This window comes from Oryzias latipes, chromosome 23 (genome assembly GCF_053564925.1).
Source record: "Oryzias latipes strain Hd-rR chromosome 23, Olatipes_Hd-rR_3.1".
NCBI lineage: Eukaryota > Metazoa > Chordata > Actinopteri > Beloniformes > Adrianichthyidae > Oryzias > Oryzias latipes.
Genome location: NC_136259.1, coordinates 10,844,729 through 10,861,644, shown reverse-complemented (window position 1 = coordinate 10,861,644; position 16,916 = coordinate 10,844,729). Strand labels below are relative to the sequence as shown.

Sequence of the window (16,916 nt, the reverse complement as noted above, 5' to 3'; positions counted from 1 at the left end):
GTGCGAATTCCACTCTACGCAGACTCTGTTTTTGGGTTATGTGGTTTCTCCTGGGAGGATCCAGATGGACAACTCCAAGGTTAAGGCTGTGCTGGAGTGGCCGGTTCCCTCTGGTCGGAAGTAACTACAGCGCTTCCTGGGATTTGCCAATTTCTACAGGCGTTTCATCAGAGGTTTCAGTGGCGTTGCTGCACCCCTTCATAAGATCACTTCAGCTAAGGTGCGCTTTGTTTGGGTTGGGATAAGGAGGCGGAGAGGGCATTTAACTAGCTGAAAAGACGTTTCTCTACAGCCCCTATTCTGACTCAGCCTGATCCCTCCAAACAATTCATTGTGGAGGTGGACGCGTCTGAGTCTGGGGTAGGGGCTGTGTTGTCACAGAGAGCGTCTGATAATAAAGTCCATCCCTGTGCGTATTTCTCCCGCAAGCTCACTCCTGCGGAGAGAAACTACGATATAGGGAACAGAGAACTGCTGGCGGTGAAGGTGGCTCTGGAGGAGTGGCGACACTGGTTGGAGGGAGCTGAGCAGGCATTTCTAGTTTGGACGGACCACAAAAACCTTGAGTACATTCGATCAGCCAAGCGCCTTAATCTTCGCCAAACGAGGTGGACTCTGTTTTTTGACAGGTTTAACTTCTCCCTGTCTTATCGACCAGGGAGCAAGAACATTAAACCCGACGCCCTTTCACGCCAATTTCAACAGGAGGAGGTGGAGGAGAACCCCACTGAGGCCACGCCCATCATCCCATCCCACATGGTGCTAGGAACCACCCGTTGGTCCCTGGAATGGAAGGTACAGGCTTCTCCTCCTGATCCGGCCTCCATTCCCTCCGGCTGTCCTGAGGTCCGTTTGTTTGTGCCTTCTGCCTTACGCACCATGGTGTTGAAGTGGGGGCACTCCTCCCGGCTAGCCTGCCATCCCGGAGTAACCAGAACTGGGTTTCTCATAGCCCAGCGGTTTTGGTGGCCCTCAATGTCCTCCGACATAATTTTTTTTGTATCTGCCTTTCCCGTCTGTGCCAGTGTTAAGACCCCCAGGACCCCCCCTGCCGGTCTGCTCCACCCTCTACCTGTGCCCTCCAGACCTTGGTTCTACTTTGCTATGGACTTCATTACTGGACTGCCAAACTCAAGGGGTTAAAACGGTAATCCTTACTATCATCGACCGTTTCTCCAAATTAGCCCATGCTATTCCCCTGCAGAAACTCGCTTCGGCCAAGGAACTAGCAGCATTGGTCTCGCAGCATCTGTTTCGCTTTCATGGACTCCCTCTTAATATCGTCTCGGATCGGGGCCCCCAATTCATTGCGGCTTTCTGGAAGGAGTTCTGCAACATCCTCGGATCAAGGTCAGTCTGAGTTCTTGATTCCATCCTCAGACTAACAGCCATGTAGAGAGGTACAATCAGGATCTGGAGACGTCCCTGCAGGCTATGTGCAGCAAGAATCCTAAGACCTGGTCTTCACAACTCTCATGGGTAGAGTACTCCCACAATTCCCTGGTTAACTCTACAGGATACTCACCCTTCCAGGCCTCGTATGGATTTCAGCCTCCCTTGTCTCCGCGCCAAGAACACTTGGCCTCCTCTTCAGGCCCGGCGGCTTTCGTGAGGAGGTGTCGTCGTACCTGGAGCAGGTTCCGACAAGAGCTCCTGCGGAACCAGGAACGGCTCTCCGTGGTGGCTAACCGTCGGAGGACCCCCGCCCCGGAGTACAAGGTGGGAGACAGGGTGTGGTTATCTACTAACGACGTTCCCTTGAAGGGTGGTTCTAGGAAGCTGCAGCCCCGGTACATCGGCCCGTTCTCCATTACCCGAATTATCAACCCTGTGGCTGTAAGACTGGAACTGCCTCGCTCTCTGATATCCATCCGGTGTTCCACGTTTGCAAGTCGAAGCCTGCTAAAGTCTCTCCTCTACAGCCGGCTCCAGCCCCTCTTCCTGCTTCTCGGATGGTGGACGCAGACCTGTTTACACCATCCGGGAGCTTTTCGCCTCCAGGAGAGTGGGACGTGGCGTTCAGTACTTAGTGGACTGGGAGGGTTACGGCCCTGTGGATCGGCAGTGGGTCGTCACATCTACGACCCCGGGCTGATCGCCCGCTTCCATCGCCTCCACCCGTATCAGCCTCGACGGGGTCCATCTGGTAGCCGCACATCGGGGAGGGGGTTATGACACGTTTAGTCCCTGCGGCTCAGCTGCACTCCCTCTGGAGGTCGCCCTTCCTCCTCTGTCAGCCCTTTTTCTCCACACCTGTTTCTCATGTTGCTTTGATTTGGATCCTTCTTAAGGTGTTCTGTTTCTGTCTGTGTTTGTCGCATCGTTTCGTTTTGGATGATCTTTGTTTGGCTTTCGTCCTTGGCATTAAAAAGCCTTCCTAGTCCTTCAGCCTCCTTGTCTTTCCTGCATCTGGGTTACCTCCCTTGGTTTCACGTCTCCTGTGTCACTATTGTGGATTGTTTTGCTCTGACTAGTGGCAAACCTGTGTACGTAATGTAATTGAAAATGTCTCATAGTTGGACTTTTGTTCAAAATGGGAAGTAATAAATAACGGATGATTAGTAGTAATTCACGTTCTGTAAATAATTCATGTTCTGTAAATGAAACAGCAACAATTATTAATGAATTCTCCTCCATATCAGACTACTCCATTAATTGGAATAAATCTGTTTTATTACCACTGAACAGTAATGTGGAGCAAAGACTCACAATACCAGTCAAATCAGGCAATATCAAATATCTAGGTATTTATTTTTCCCCAAAATTATGAGAACTGGTGCAGCTAAACTACACCCCATTACTGAAAAGCATACAGGACGATCTAACCCGCTGGACCAACCTGCCTCTGTTCCTTATGGGCAAGGTAGCCACAGTCCAAATACCTAAAGTTAATTATCTCTTCTCAATGATCCCCACACAACCGCCAAGAAATGGTTCAAAACATTTGACTCATCCATATCAAGCTTTTTATGGAACAATAAACCTGCAAGAATAAGTCTAAAAACTTTAAAATCTGCAAAACGCTGTGGAGGCTTAGAATTACCTAACTTCTACAAGTACTTAATTGCAAATAGATTACAATACATTTTAAAATGGTTAAAAGATAATCCAGAAACCAACTCAAGGTTAGACTTGGAACAGGCGTTATGTGGAAAGATCAACCTGTCAGATCTACAGTTTATTAGCCAAACAGTTAAAAAAAAGGATGGTTTCCAAAGTATTAATATAAATGCCACTTTAACAGCCTGGTGGGAATTTCTCAAAATATCAAAATCATCAATTCAACCGTGGAAATTGACACGGTTGAATTGAAATCTATTGTTACTAAAAAGTTTAAATACAGAGACAACGATTTAAAGCTACCAGAGGTAGTTACCTCTCTGATTAATTTTTCAATGAATAAAACTCTCTCCAAAATATACAAACTCTTATGCAATTTAGATAATATTTCTCTTTCAATAACAAAATGGAATGCAGATTTGAGAATCAGCACAGATGAAAGCTTCTGGTCAGAACTTTGTCTAAACACCTTTAAACTGATAAAAGTCCAAATCTGCAGCTAATCCATTTCAGAACTCTTCACAGGATTTACTACACTGGACAGAGGATGTTCAAGATGGGTCTCAGTAACTCTGTGATAGTAATCTATCTTTAGTTACATGCATGCACTGTGGTTCTGCACACCTGTCCAGGGTCTCTGGCAGCAGGTATGTGCCGATCTATCAGTTTGGCTTAAGGTTTCAAACACAACTTCACTGTCACTGTGTGCTTGGTAACATTAGTGCCATCGATATAGAAGGAGGATTAGTATCTATTATTTTCATAAGAGTTTGTATTGCTAAAAAATTTTTTAATAAATTGGAAAAACAAGAAAAATATTACTGTAAGTCAATACAGAAATATGCTGTTTGATCACATCAGCTTGGAAAAAATGTCAGCCCAAGTTCAAGTAACTTTGAAAGAATTCAGTCTCTCTGGTCTCCCATAGATAACTCCATGACTTAGGGGGTGGGGGGCCTAGTCGTCACTGCTCCTTGCCTTTCTGCCGTGATTCGGGGTGGGGGTCGGGGCCTTCCGCTGCCCGGCGGGGACTCCGTTGGTCGGGTCCGGTGCCTGGGTGGGGCGGGCTGGGGCGCTGCGCAGTCTCCTGGGCTCGGGTGTGGGGATCTATGGTGGGGGAGGTTGAGCGGTGGTCTCCTTGCCTGTGCTGTGCAAGCCCCGGCTTGTTGGCTGCCTCGGTCCCGTCGAGGCCCAACCAGAGCTCTCCCAGGGGTGGCGCTTTCTGGCTCCTCTCGCTCGTGAGGGGTGGGTGGTGTGGGGCCTGGGGTATCGGCGCCTCGGGGGGATGGGAAACCTGGGCTGGGGGGACCTGGGCCCTATGCTGGGGTGGGGGGAGGCTGGGGGACGGCTGTTTGACCACCGGGGGACAGTCTATCAGCTGTCCCTGATTTACCCCCTTCCTCATATAATATCATATCAGGATGAGGGGGTGGGGGGGTTAGCCTGCGATGCACCTTCGGGGGGGGAGCTACTAGGGATTGGGGCCCGGCGGTGCTCTCTCCAGGCAGGGAAAGGGATCCCTGAGCTCTCTGGCAAGGCCAAGAGCCGGGGATCGCATCACACCTGAGCCGGGGGTGTCCGTATTCCTGTGGTGTGGGTTCTGGTCCTTGCCCCTGAGTGCTGGGCCTCGCCAAATTTCCAACTCTGGGTGACCCTGGTCGGGCCATGTTTACAATATCTCTTGTGGACCCCTTCTTCTCCTGTGTGCCCTCCTTCTGGGCAGGGGGTGGCTGGCCCCTGCCTTGCTCCTTCCTGGACCCACCGTGGGCCGAGTGGGGGCTGGCTGGAGCGCGGAGCGGGTCTTCCTTGGAGGGTCCTGACCCGTACCTGGGGTGGGGCGGGATGATGCCCAGACCTCCTGGGTGGTGATGAGGCGCTCGTCTGGGGCTGCGTGCACTCTTCTCGGGTGGGGCCCGATGCTAGGCCCTCCTGGCGCGGTGGGCGCTCTCCTGGTTGGGCCGGGCTGCGCTCTCTGTCCCTCCGTGCCTCCCTGCTCTCTGGCTCTGGGGGCCTCGGAGCGGTCCTGCTGGCCCTGGCCTGGGTGGCGGATGTGGTCACCCGGGGGGCGGTTGTTCTCTGCCTACTGCCGAGTGGCGTTGGGGGGGTTCTGGCTGCCGCACCTGCTGCGGCGGGGGTCTCGGTGTGGGGATGGCTGGGAACTCTCCCTCCTTCTTTTCACATTCCATCATCCATTTTAGAAGAACATAAACACACACCTGAGCACAGGTGTTAACTCACCTTTGCACAAACATTTTGCGTGATTGAATGAAATATTTCACACTAGTTGGTTTGAAGGCATAAGTATGCATGTGTGAACACTATCGGTATTGTGTGCATGTTGACATGTGGACGTTTTTGCAGCCAACAGGTGAGTTTATAACATTTGAGTGTGTGTGGACAGGCCCCGCCCCTTATAGATTTGTATTACATCTGAACCTGACCGTATTGATCCATCCACATCCAGCAACTTGTTGCTTTATGCTGCTTCATGGTTTTACCCCCCCCCCCCCCTTACAATCACCCTTCTACCCCCATCTCTAACATCTCTCTCTCTCTTCTTCCCTCCTTACCTTTTCCGTCCGGTCCAACGCAAAAAAATCTTCAAATACGATTAAAATGAATAAAGTTTGGCCTCGATTACAAAAGGGGTTTATTCAGATATACCTCTGGTTTGTGAAAAAATTCAGAACCCCTGTTGTTAAAGTAAAATATGTCCAACACAAGAGGCCTTCAGCTCTCATCTGTTTGCCCAACTGTTGGATAGGAAAAGTTAAAAAAAAAAAAAAAATAACGGATGATTAGTTTCTGCTAATTAATCACTGATTAACCTTATTTGGCTTTTTTTTTTTTTTTTTTTGAGACCTAGCGGTTTTTAGATGACTTTTGGAATGGATAACTGAGACTCTTTGTGGCAACACAGTGACACACTTGCAGATAATAGTGTTGCAGACACAGGAGATTCATGTTTATCATTATATTCACAAAATACCAGTTTTACATTGGTCGAGTCATTATTAGTAAGTGTCCGGTTGTTAGCATCCACTTTGACGTAAAAGGTAAAAATCTTAATCACAAAGTTTAAGTTCAAACCAGCCGCAAACATTTTAAATAGAATGAACGTTCAATCAAATGAAGTTGTTTCTGATTCGTGTAAACTTGTAAAAAGGGACACATGAATTTTCCTTCAGCAAGGGTAACCTAGGCGAGCATTTGTTAAGAAACATTAACACAGAAAATGTTCCTCTGTGTTAAAAAATACACATTGAATCAGGATTTATGTAAAAATAAAATAGGATGATCTTTTTTCCCTGAAAGATAATCTGAGTGTTAAAATGGTGTTCTATGAAAAAAACCCTGTATGGTTGCTTTTATTAAAGTATTTACAATTTAGAAACCGCTTCTACAAATCAACAACTTTTTTTCATTAAATCTTCGTCATCTGAAAAAAAATGTAATAATGCTTTCAGATCTTTTTATAAACTAAATTTCTAGTAGGATTTTAATTATAAAAAAAATGCTTTTTTTAAACTAATCTTAAAAATACTAAACCCAAACTTCGGCTCCCTTCGGATTGGTCAGTGAAAATATTGTCTGACATTAAAGCGGTCAGCCTGGAAAAGTTTGGAGACCACTGTTCTAGGACGCTCGATTTTGGAATTGATCGGACAGCACTACAAAAATGCAAACTCACTATATATCGAGTAGTGAAGAAATTTGGACATAGCATGTGTCTTTACTGTAACAAAATGGCGACAGAATTGTTGTCATTTGGCTGGAGCTAAAACTGAACCATTTTTACACATGGCCACAGTCAGTGGCCGCAACATGTCCATGTTAAGGATGAGTTGTACATTTCTTGAATTAAATTATTTCAACTGGAGTGATAGGATCTGTCTACTGAGCTCATGTTTGTTTGCCTCAACATTAGTCTGCTAGTGAAGCTGCAGAGAGACAAACAACAGTGAAGCAGACACATACACACACAAAACATCACTCTTAATATTACAGTAAACCATCAATGTTTGTAAACGTTCTCTTGTCCCCTCGCTCCACAGTTTGATTTTCCAAATAAGTATTTACAGTTTGTAAGCCTGGACTATAAACCAAACAAAAATGTGTTGTTCATCGACTGGATCTCATATGGCTTGTTAGTAGGGACTCAGACTCCAGACTAGTAGGTGGCGGTATTGCACCATGACGCGGTTTACTAACAGCAACACGAGAAGAAGTCAAGTTTCCGGGAGGTGCTTCGGGCCGATCCCTAATGGGTTAGAAACCTCTCGGAACAGTGTTGTGTTGTTGTTCAGTGTTTCCGTCTCTCACCGCGAGGACCGTCCGTCTCTGCGGTTCTTCTCTCCCCGTCAACCGGACATCTGCTGACTCAGCAGGAAAGATGGTTCTGTCAATATCCCAACAAGTCGCTCTGGCGTTCACAGCTGTGCTCTTCATGTTTGTGGTCCTGCCCAGACTGCTCGGTGTCGGTATGGCGACCAAAGAAACAAAACTGGACCCGCGTTTCAACAGAAAAGGTTGGTTTTTCTTTAACTCGCGGGTCGCTTTCACTCAACCAGCTGCAGATTATCTTTTAAACCGAGCAGCAAACGACTACGTCGTTAGTCGTGTAAACTAAAGTCAGGTTGGTTCCTTCAGGACCTGCAATCTGAATCCGGCTGTGATTACCTCCATCCAAACACTAACTTATGCAGAGATGTGATTCTAATGCTGGACACTGAACACGTCGTCCAAAACCGTACAGATGCAACCACCCACCGCCCCCACGGTTTCAGTAGTCCAGTTTGAATTTTGGGTCACGGTTTTGTTTCGATTCCATATATGATTTGTGTTCTACAACACTAAAATATTCAGAACAATCCATTTTTAAATGTGCAAAGATAGAACAAAGAAAACCCTAGGCCTGCTGTAATGTGATAAAATAAGCACTTAATGTAAACAGGATGTAAGCAGCAGGGATGCAGACATTCTAGAAATGTGACCATGAATCCATTTCTATTCCTACAATCCAAACAGACCCATCTGTCTATGGCAGAATCGAATAGACCTTAGCCATAAAAAAAGAAATCACAATTTGGTAATTTTTTATATCAATGTTGGAAAAAAACATCTGGATTGGATTGAGGTACAGAAGGTGTATTTACCTATAACATAAAAACAACCAAGTGCATCACAGTGGACAACACGTGATGCAGCAAAAACTGATCAGTCCATAATTCCAGTCCAATGTGTGGAAACACTTTGAATTTAGCAAAGACATGTGACCATACTATGTGCTTGGATGTTCTAATAATGTTCCCCTTGGATTCTTAGGATGTGGAAAAGGAGCCATGGGCTGAACTTTAGGAAACTGAAATGTGAATGGATTTGACATATATTCTTGTTTACTTGTTTGTTTGTTCGTACATATATTTACTATTTCATTTACACTTGATTATTTTGAAGAAATCTAAGGAATTTGGAAAACTTCACCTGGACTGTTCAGTACCCAGGTATTTCTGTTTGAGTCACACTGGTTGAGGTTTTGCTTAAAGATGTCCTACATCCATGTTAGGTCAGTTGATTGGATCATTCCAGTGAACCAATATGGACTATGAATGAGATCAACAACCACAAATTATGATATGAATAAAATCGTTAAAAAGAATCGTAACACCCTTAAACCACTTTCCCTACGACTCGATTCAAACCTCAAATTTTGAATCATGGTTTTGTGTTGGTTCCTTATATGATTTGTGTTTTACAAAACAAAAACAAATGTAAAAATTCAGAAAAACCCTTTCCCACTTTCCCTGCGACTCAGTTCAGCTGTGTATAGGAATGGGTACCGAGCCCCGGTATTGAACGAGCCCCGGGGCAACATTCTTCAAGACTGCGGTATCGGTAAGATCTGACCAACGGTTCTGCTATCGGTACTGGACAAGTCGCTTTTAATAATAAAAGCGACTTGTCGCTTTTACTGTTCTCTTCCCTTGTAGGAAGGGAACAGTCAACATTGTCTGATTTCCACCACAAAATATTCTTCAGTACAAGAAAAAAAGAATGAGTGTGCCTTAACCAACAAGTTTCTATTGGGGAAATAAAATGATGTTTATTTTCAACATTGCTAAATGTAGCTTCTCCAGTACTTTTGAACGGTTCAGGGGCCTGAATGGTGCTTCAAAAATAAAGGGTGGGTGGGGGGCACTGGTTCTTTCCAGAAACATTAAAGTGTGATGATGAGGCAGCATCACAGAATGAAGGAATGCTGCTTTAATGTTGCAAAGAGGCTTTGTTTACATATCCATCTTCTCTGCACCGCTGCAGCCACGCTTTCTCATACGCGGAAATAAACTAGTAACGCTGATTGCCACGATGTCTGCCTTTTTTCAGAGTGTTGTACACATCCCTCTGATCCATCAGGTCGCTAAACTAGAATCTATTGCTGGGAGGGTCTGCAGAACTTTGGCCCGCTTTGCTGATAGCATTTTAGCCGATGCTAAGTGCATTAGCCACTGCGCAGCTGCACTGCTTTTCCTTTTTATCTGAGCTGCTAAAAAGGACCACAATCTGCCTTTTATGTGTTACTGGCAGCAACATGGCACAGAGTTTCTGTTTTTGTACCAATCCCTTGTTTAACCCGACAGGAGGAATTTTTTAAATAAAAAATGCAGTTGTCACTGTGAATTTTCAGATATGCAGCTTTCACACATTGTACAGATCTTCTAAATAGGAGTGCCCCGTCAGCATTTGGACTTTCAAACAGGCTGGGGCTGTAACTTTGGGGCTTTCTGTTTCTTGTTGAAGGTCCAGGACCTGGATCTGCTAAAGCTCATCCAATCAATATGAACCATCCCGGCTCCCACCAGAGTCCTGAGAGCATCCAGCAGATGAAGAAACGAATGGAGCAAGAGCTAAAGAGTGACAAGTACAAATACAACAATAAGGGCTACGTCTTCACTCTGATGCCTCTGTATGCCATCGGAGTGGGAGTATTTGCTGCTTACAAGTTCCTAAAGGTATAACTTCCTAGAAAAGCTCAGGCTGACACATCAGGCCTCAGTGGTTTGAACTATTGCTGTTTGAACCTGTTTTATTGCAAAATATACGTTTATTTTATCCTCATCACAGATCCGATCTTCAGATGATAAAGCACAGAAGGATAAATTCACAAAAGGCGCTAAAAAGTCAGTGGAGGCAGGTGTGTATTCCTCTGTACTCCTGTTCTGGATTTGATCAGTGTGGTTTCCACATATCCACTCCATGTTTGTTTCTGCTCAGAGAACCAGCTAAACGAGTTGGAACAAAGGCTGGCTCAGACCGAGCGCATGCTCAACTCCATCCTTACACAGCTGGACCCACTCACTAACTGGTGAGTGGTGGACAAAAACGTATTACATTTACCTAAGTAATGTAATAAAGTGCTTTTTTTAATTAACTGAGTAATGTCATTCATTGGTTTGATTTTATTACTTTTGTCTAAATATTCTATGATGATGTATTTGCTGAAGGAGAACCCATCCCTCTACTGATGTTGGTTCCTGATGGTTTTTGTGGGTTGTTGGACTAGTACTTTAACATGACCAAAAACACTGTTTGATCCCACCCACCCATTGATCCTCACTGTATCTGAGAACTGGACTGAGTGACCCTTCCCCCCTGGCGTTCCAAACAGGAAGTACCCGCTAGTTCTAATAATCAGAATCAGAAGTACTTTATTGATCCCACACGTGGGAAATTTGTTTGTCACCATTGCAACTGACAGCAGAGGGCAAAAAAGACTTAGAATGAAAAAAAAAAAAACAAGAACAAAGAAAATGTAGCATAAATGCTAACATCAAAATAGTGGTATAAAAATAAAAAAGTATAGCCAAAATTCCATAAACTTGAGAAACAGACTCAGTCATTCTATAGTTCGCAATAACCATTCTGGCTCTGATACCTTTTCTAAACATGTTCATGATCATCCTCTTTTTTTGGGGGGGGATAATTTTTCTGTAGTGCAAGTTTTTCAAGTTATAAACTGACCTATCAGATGCCTCAATAAAATCAAGCATTTGATTGACAGATTTTGTGTGGGCTACTTTCAAGGGGTGTGGCCTTCCAAAAAGCTCACTCGAGTGATTGCCATGGAAACGTTGACTCAGACAGACTTGGATCAATCACTGCTTACTGATCACGTCTGGGTTTTAACATGACAGCGTACGTGTTGCGTAAAAATTGCGACTGAACTGACGTCATTTGGTTGGAGCTGGAATAAACAATTTTTGTGGTTCACGTCATACTCACTCAGTCCAGTTCTCTCACATTCTGTGTCAGCCTCAGAGTGCATCTCCTCAGAATTGTGGAAGGGGCCAAACAGTGAATGGTGGAGGCATTTAGATCTTCACAACTGCTGACTGTCTGTTGTTTTCTTTTCAGTGTGAAATCTGTGGCTCAGGAGCAGAAAAACGAGATCATGTCTCAGCTCCAGACCATCCGATACCTGATGAAGAAGAGAGGAATGGACTGTCCACCGCTGAGTGTCAACGGTGAGTTTTAGGACTGGTCGGATTTGTGTATGAAAGTAAATCCTGTTTTGTATTTCTGTAGTGTTTATGCTGACAGGTGATGACTTTCAAACACAAAGTTTCATTCTAGCTGCATTTTGCTGCAGTCACCCACAGTTTTGAATCCAGGTGGAGAGGCAAAAGTACATTTTGCATCTCATTTGAATTCTCTGAAAGTGGTTTGAGTCGCGTTTGCACAGAACCTCCCTAACCGTGACAGGTTTTCATTCACGCCTGGGGCTTGGTGACCAGAGTCTGCCCACAAAACCAATAAAACTACTGCAACAACATAAAAACAACAAGCAGTGTTTTTAACATCTGCCACTGATGCTTCATTTCTTTCAGAAGCTTCTTGTGGACAAAATCTGGATGAGCTTATCGAGTCTCTGGGGGCCAGAGACACCTCTGGAGACATGGACTGTCAGCCCTCTGAGAAGAGAGCTGAGAAATTTCACGAAAAGCATTTGAATGATCAGGAAGATGCTACAACGGAAGATGAAGAGATTACAAAGATCAGCCCTAAAATAGAGGAGGAAGATGGAGCAGATGAGGGGTTGGAGGAACAGGAGTCAGAGATGTTTGATTCTTCTGAGCAGTTATGTGAGACAAACATTCTGGAAGGGGTTGCAGAGCAGCCTGTGACCGGTCTAAGGCGACGCAACAGACTTGAATGAACTCCACAGGAATTCTGCACGGCTCTTACTTTTTCCTGACCCAAAAAGATTAGAAATATTAGAAATATTCCATATATGAAAGGCTGTCTGCATATTTATTGAAATTATTTATCATATACATTATGACTTGGACTCATCTGCCCCACCAGTTCATGCTTTACTTTAAGGACGGAACCTTGACCATCCTTCAAAAACACTTAAAATCTAACAGGGATCAGAAAAATGGCAGGAAAAAACCTGAACAGAGGCAGGCTGCTGGTCTCACCAGTCTGTTTCTGGTTTTCTCGATTAACCCTCCTAAAGGCAATAAAATTCTCTTCTTAACTTGCAAATATAAAAAAGAACATTCATAAGGGTAATCTGTAAGTGTAAGGGAAATCTTTTTCTACTTCGAAATTCAGATGTTCATTTTTTTCAAAGAGGCCAAATTATAAAAATTCAGTTTGAATTGGCTGAGTGTGAGCAAAACCTCTTTAATTGAACTTAATTTACTTAAAAAAAAACAGGATTTGTTTAGGTCTGAAATCCTTCAGTTGCTAAATTTAAATAATGAGAAAACCTTCAAAACTAAAAGAAAAAAAAAAGCTTTTAGAAGTTTGACAGTGGTGCACAACTTATACCCTTGTTTTGCTCCTACATCCAGATTAAACAATTAGGTCACTGATATACTGTTTCTATTCCCCCATCAGGCTAAAGTTACTACCATGAGCTGACAAGCTGCTCTGTAATCATCCTGTCTTTAGAAGTGGGAGGCAGAAAATGTTTCTAATTTGGTTTAAAACGTTGACATTAACATTGAATTAAAGATTTAGCTAATCCTTTTCATTCATTTTACCTTAAAACTATTTATATTAATTTATTTTTTGTTTAATGACTTTTATTATTACATTAAGACTAATGTAGCTAATAAATAAAATACTGTTTGTAGTTTTATTGTTTAAATTAATTTTAGGCAAAATATGTGTAGATCTTACTGCAAGAAGATTCTGCTGGACTTTTAAACATCCCACAGTTCTGATAATAACTTATGGGTATAGCAGCAAGAAAGGCAAACCAGAAATAGTTTACCTTTTTTTTTATTCAGGTGTTTTGATTTATCAAGGAGAGATTTATACTGATGCAGTTGGATGACACCAAACTTTAAATGTAAAGTGTGCTCGTAGCATGTATTCTGAACACTACGATATGTTTTTTCTGTTTTGTGCACATAATTCCTGCATGATGCGTATAATATTGCAATTCTTGGTTCTGTTTAACATAATCAACAAATTTGTCCCAGATATGGATAATTTGCACAAACTTGTGACGTGTCACTGTTGAATGGGGGTAGGCAGTGGGGTTACATTATTGACGAAAAGTACAAATGCATTTTTTGCAGTTGTAAATTACATCCGTTATGATGCCAGCTAAATTAAAAAATGCCACTAATGGTTTCACTAAATGATTGGATGACATTGTTTTTCCCCCCATTGTCACTGTCAGAAAAGATGAGTAATGCAGACAAACATGACTGTTTTCATTTTTTTTCACAAGTTGCTGTCTTTCATCACGACATAGAAGTTTCTCATCTGCCATCTCGTTTCCTGAGTGTTTTTGTGCCTTGTTTTTTTGAATGTTGCATGTCTTAGAAAATTAATCAATTTGTCATAGAAAATAAAATCAAAAAACTGTTTTGTCTTTTATTTACAAGCATTAATATGGTAAAAAAATATATATAAAATATATACCTTAGGAATAAACTTCTGAAGTCTTGGACTTTCTCTTTCAAGAGGTTCCATCCAGGAAACAACCCTTACCTGCCCGACAGGATCTTCTTGGGTTCCGTAATCATTTAGCACAAGGGTGGCAGACACACGGCTCTCTGCCAATAAGCATGCGGCTCTTTGCGTCTTATCATATTTTCTATATACTGTTCCTCATTTTATAGTTTTTTTCCTCTTAAACCACACTAAAATCCATCAGAGGGTTTTAAAAATAAATAACAAAAGTAAATTGGCAGTGTGTGTTTTGATACCGCTCCTCACACATAAGTGATCGCCAATCATTTACGCGGGTTACGCCCAATGCCGGAAAATAAACATTTTATGTGCGTGCAGACTGTTACCCTCATGGTCAAAATGGCTTAACCCTTGTGCTATCCTAGGCACTTTAATATTGGGAGTTGGGTAATCTAGACCCACTAGACAGTGCGCTGAACCTTTTTTCTTCAATGATTTGTGATCTTCATTGGTGTCCATGGATTACATGAAATCTTTCCACCTTTATTCACCTTTGCCATTGTAGGGAGAACACGTCAAAGTAAGGGGGGGTCATCTAAGATAGCACAAGGGTTTTAAGAGTATAAAGATAAACACAGGACGTTTCTGGAAGATCGGGAAGATTCTTACTTTTTTACTGAACGGAATGGCAAGTCACTATGTTTATTATTATGAGCTTTTGGAAGCAGTAAAATTGTTTATGGCAGAAAAGAACAAAACGTATCCTGGGGAAGAAAAAAGCTCTTCCTGATCTGACACAATTTCGCTCCTTTATTAACAAGCTGAAGCTTTTCAAAGTGCACATTCAAAATGGCAACCATCCCACTTTCCTTCTTTGCAGAGCTCACGGCAGAAGGCTGCAATCCAAATGAATAAAGCGCAGAACGTGACGCTGCTTGCTGGACGGAATCTTTACTTTGCGGTTTGAGGACCTGCAGCAGAAACAACCGCAGATTACTTTTCTCATCGATCCTTTTAATGCAGAGACTGACTGCCTGAAATCCCCGCTTGTCACTGATGAAAATAACAGACAATAAATGCACAAGTTTAACAAATGTCATAACTATCAACACTTCATTATTTTTAAGTAATTGTTTATTTCATCTCCTACCTTTTGGAGTTGGCGATTCTGTAATGTATGTTCAAGGATGACGTTTCTCTTGTCAATTTCCGTAAAATAACAGTGAACATTGAAACTTATTTAAATGGCGTATACTTATATAGCGCTTTCTAAATGGCGTATACTTATATAGCGCTTTCTACCCTTTTTCGAAGGCCCAAAGCGCTTAACAGTCACAGTCCTATTCACACACACATTCACACACTGATGGCGGGTGGCTCTGCTGCACTGGCGCCAACCTCCCACCAGAGGCAAGGTGGGGTTCAGTGTCCCAAGGACACTTCGACACATGAGCGTGTAAGGTGGGAATCAATCCTGTAATCTTACAATCATGGGTCGACTGCCCTACCCCTGCACCATGATGCTTAACCCTTGTGCTATCTTAGATGACCCCACCCTTACATTGAAGTGTTCTCCCTACCATGACAAAGGTGGATAAAGGTGGAAAGATTTCATGTAATCCAAAGAAAAAGGTTCAGCACACTGTCTTGTTAACCCAACTCCCAATGTTAAAGTGCCTAGGATGGCCCAAGGGTTACAAGGAAAAGTTGAGGACTCAAAGGTACCAACAGATGGCGCCAGAGTAACACAGAAGTAGTACAGACAGTCTGGGCAGTGTAATACCTGCCTTGTAGAAACATTTTGTCTTAAAAAGTGTTGCTGGGAGGGTAGGCAGGCTTGCTGGCCCTTTCCTTGGGTGGGTGGGTGGGTGGGGGGGGGTCTGCTGTTGGTACGGGACCTTGGAGGTTTGGTGGGTTGGGGTCTTTACTAAGGCAATCTGTGGTTGCCCCTGCTGGTTGGCTGCCTGCTGAAGCCTGTTGAAGCCTGACCAGAGTTCTTCCAAGGGGGGCGCTTGGGGGGCGGGGGCCTGGGCTTGCTCCAGCCCAGCGAGTGGCGCTTTCTTGTCTCCCCCCTCTCTCTTTGTGTGGTGAAGGGGCCTGGGGGGTCAGCGCTTCAGGGGATAGGGCTCCTGGGCTGAGGAGACCTGGATGCTCGTGTGGGCTGGGGGACAGCTATTTCACAGTGAATCAGCTTTCACTGAGTCACACAGGTAGTTTGGCAGAGTTTTTTACGCCACATATCCTTCCTGACACGATCCTGTATTTTATCTGGGCTGGGATCCAAATTTGGGCCTCTTTGTGGGTACATAGTAAGGCAGTAACAGAAAGGGTCTTGCCCAAGGACTCACACTGGAGGGAGCTCATTACACCCCCTGGGAATCAGTACCAGTCCTACACACAGCAAACTGAGGTATAATTAGTGAATTCAAAGTGTTTTTGTAATCAAAATCTGGAAGTTCCCTACATTGTATAAGGTATCGTTCTAAGATAGCTGTTGAGATGAATAATAATATCGAATGATACCTAGTGTTTTAATGTTTTCAGGCTGAGTTGCATCTCATGTCAAATATGTCAATGTCAATATAACAAGATTATGAAGTGTTGAAAAATATTACAGCAGTGGTCCCCAACCCCCGGGCCGCGGACCGGCACCGGTCTGTGGGTCATTTGGTACCGGGCCAGCCAGGAGACAGAAGAGGAGCCTTTGAATTCCAAAAAAAGAAAGCTACATTTAATAGACAGTATCAGGTGTCCTACTTAAAATACGGATTTATCCCAACGGGAGATTCCCTCGAACCATCCAGCATTGTGGTGAGTTTGATTTTCCATGCTTATTTTGAAGGCATGTTTAAATTTATAATAATAGCGACCAGGGAGTGTTGCGGGCAGAGAGGACGTTGCTCATGTCATAATTTGTGTTTATT

At 43.7% G+C, this 16,916-nt stretch overlaps 1 protein-coding gene and 1 long non-coding RNA gene across 2 annotated transcripts; both read left to right on the top strand.

The window, feature by feature from the left end:
* Positions 1-303: 303 nt before the first annotated feature.
* LOC144989293 (uncharacterized) lies at positions 304-1,270 on the top strand. The gene is made up of 3 exons (XR_013653429.1): positions 304-608; positions 706-795; positions 1,026-1,270. It is a non-coding gene; the product is annotated as an uncharacterized LOC144989293 (long non-coding RNA).
* Positions 1,271-7,198: 5,928 nt separating this feature from the next.
* LOC101168514 (uncharacterized) lies at positions 7,199-13,944 on the top strand. The gene is made up of 6 exons (XM_011492579.4): positions 7,199-7,589; positions 9,859-10,070; positions 10,183-10,252; positions 10,333-10,423; positions 11,473-11,582; positions 11,946-13,944. The coding sequence occupies exons 1-6, from the start codon at positions 7,454-7,456 to the stop codon at positions 12,272-12,274; spliced, it is 948 nt and encodes a 315-aa protein (XP_011490881.1). The 5' UTR covers positions 7,199-7,453; the 3' UTR covers positions 12,275-13,944.
* The last annotated feature ends 2,972 nt before the right edge of the window (positions 13,945-16,916 follow it).

What these genes read in the sequence shown, in the direction of transcription:
- LOC101168514 (XM_011492579.4), top strand. Translation starts at nt 7,454, where the DNA reads ATGGTTCTGTCAATATCCCAACAAGTCGCTCTGGCGTTCACAGCTGTG. An exon ending in CCCGCGTTTCAACAGAAAAG is followed by an intron (nt 7,590 to 9,858) that starts GTTGGTTTTTCT and finishes TTCTTGTTGAAG; the next exon opens with GTCCAGGACCTGGATCTGCT. An exon ending in CTGCTTACAAGTTCCTAAAG is followed by an intron (nt 10,071 to 10,182) that starts GTATAACTTCCT and finishes TCCTCATCACAG; the next exon opens with ATCCGATCTTCAGATGATAA.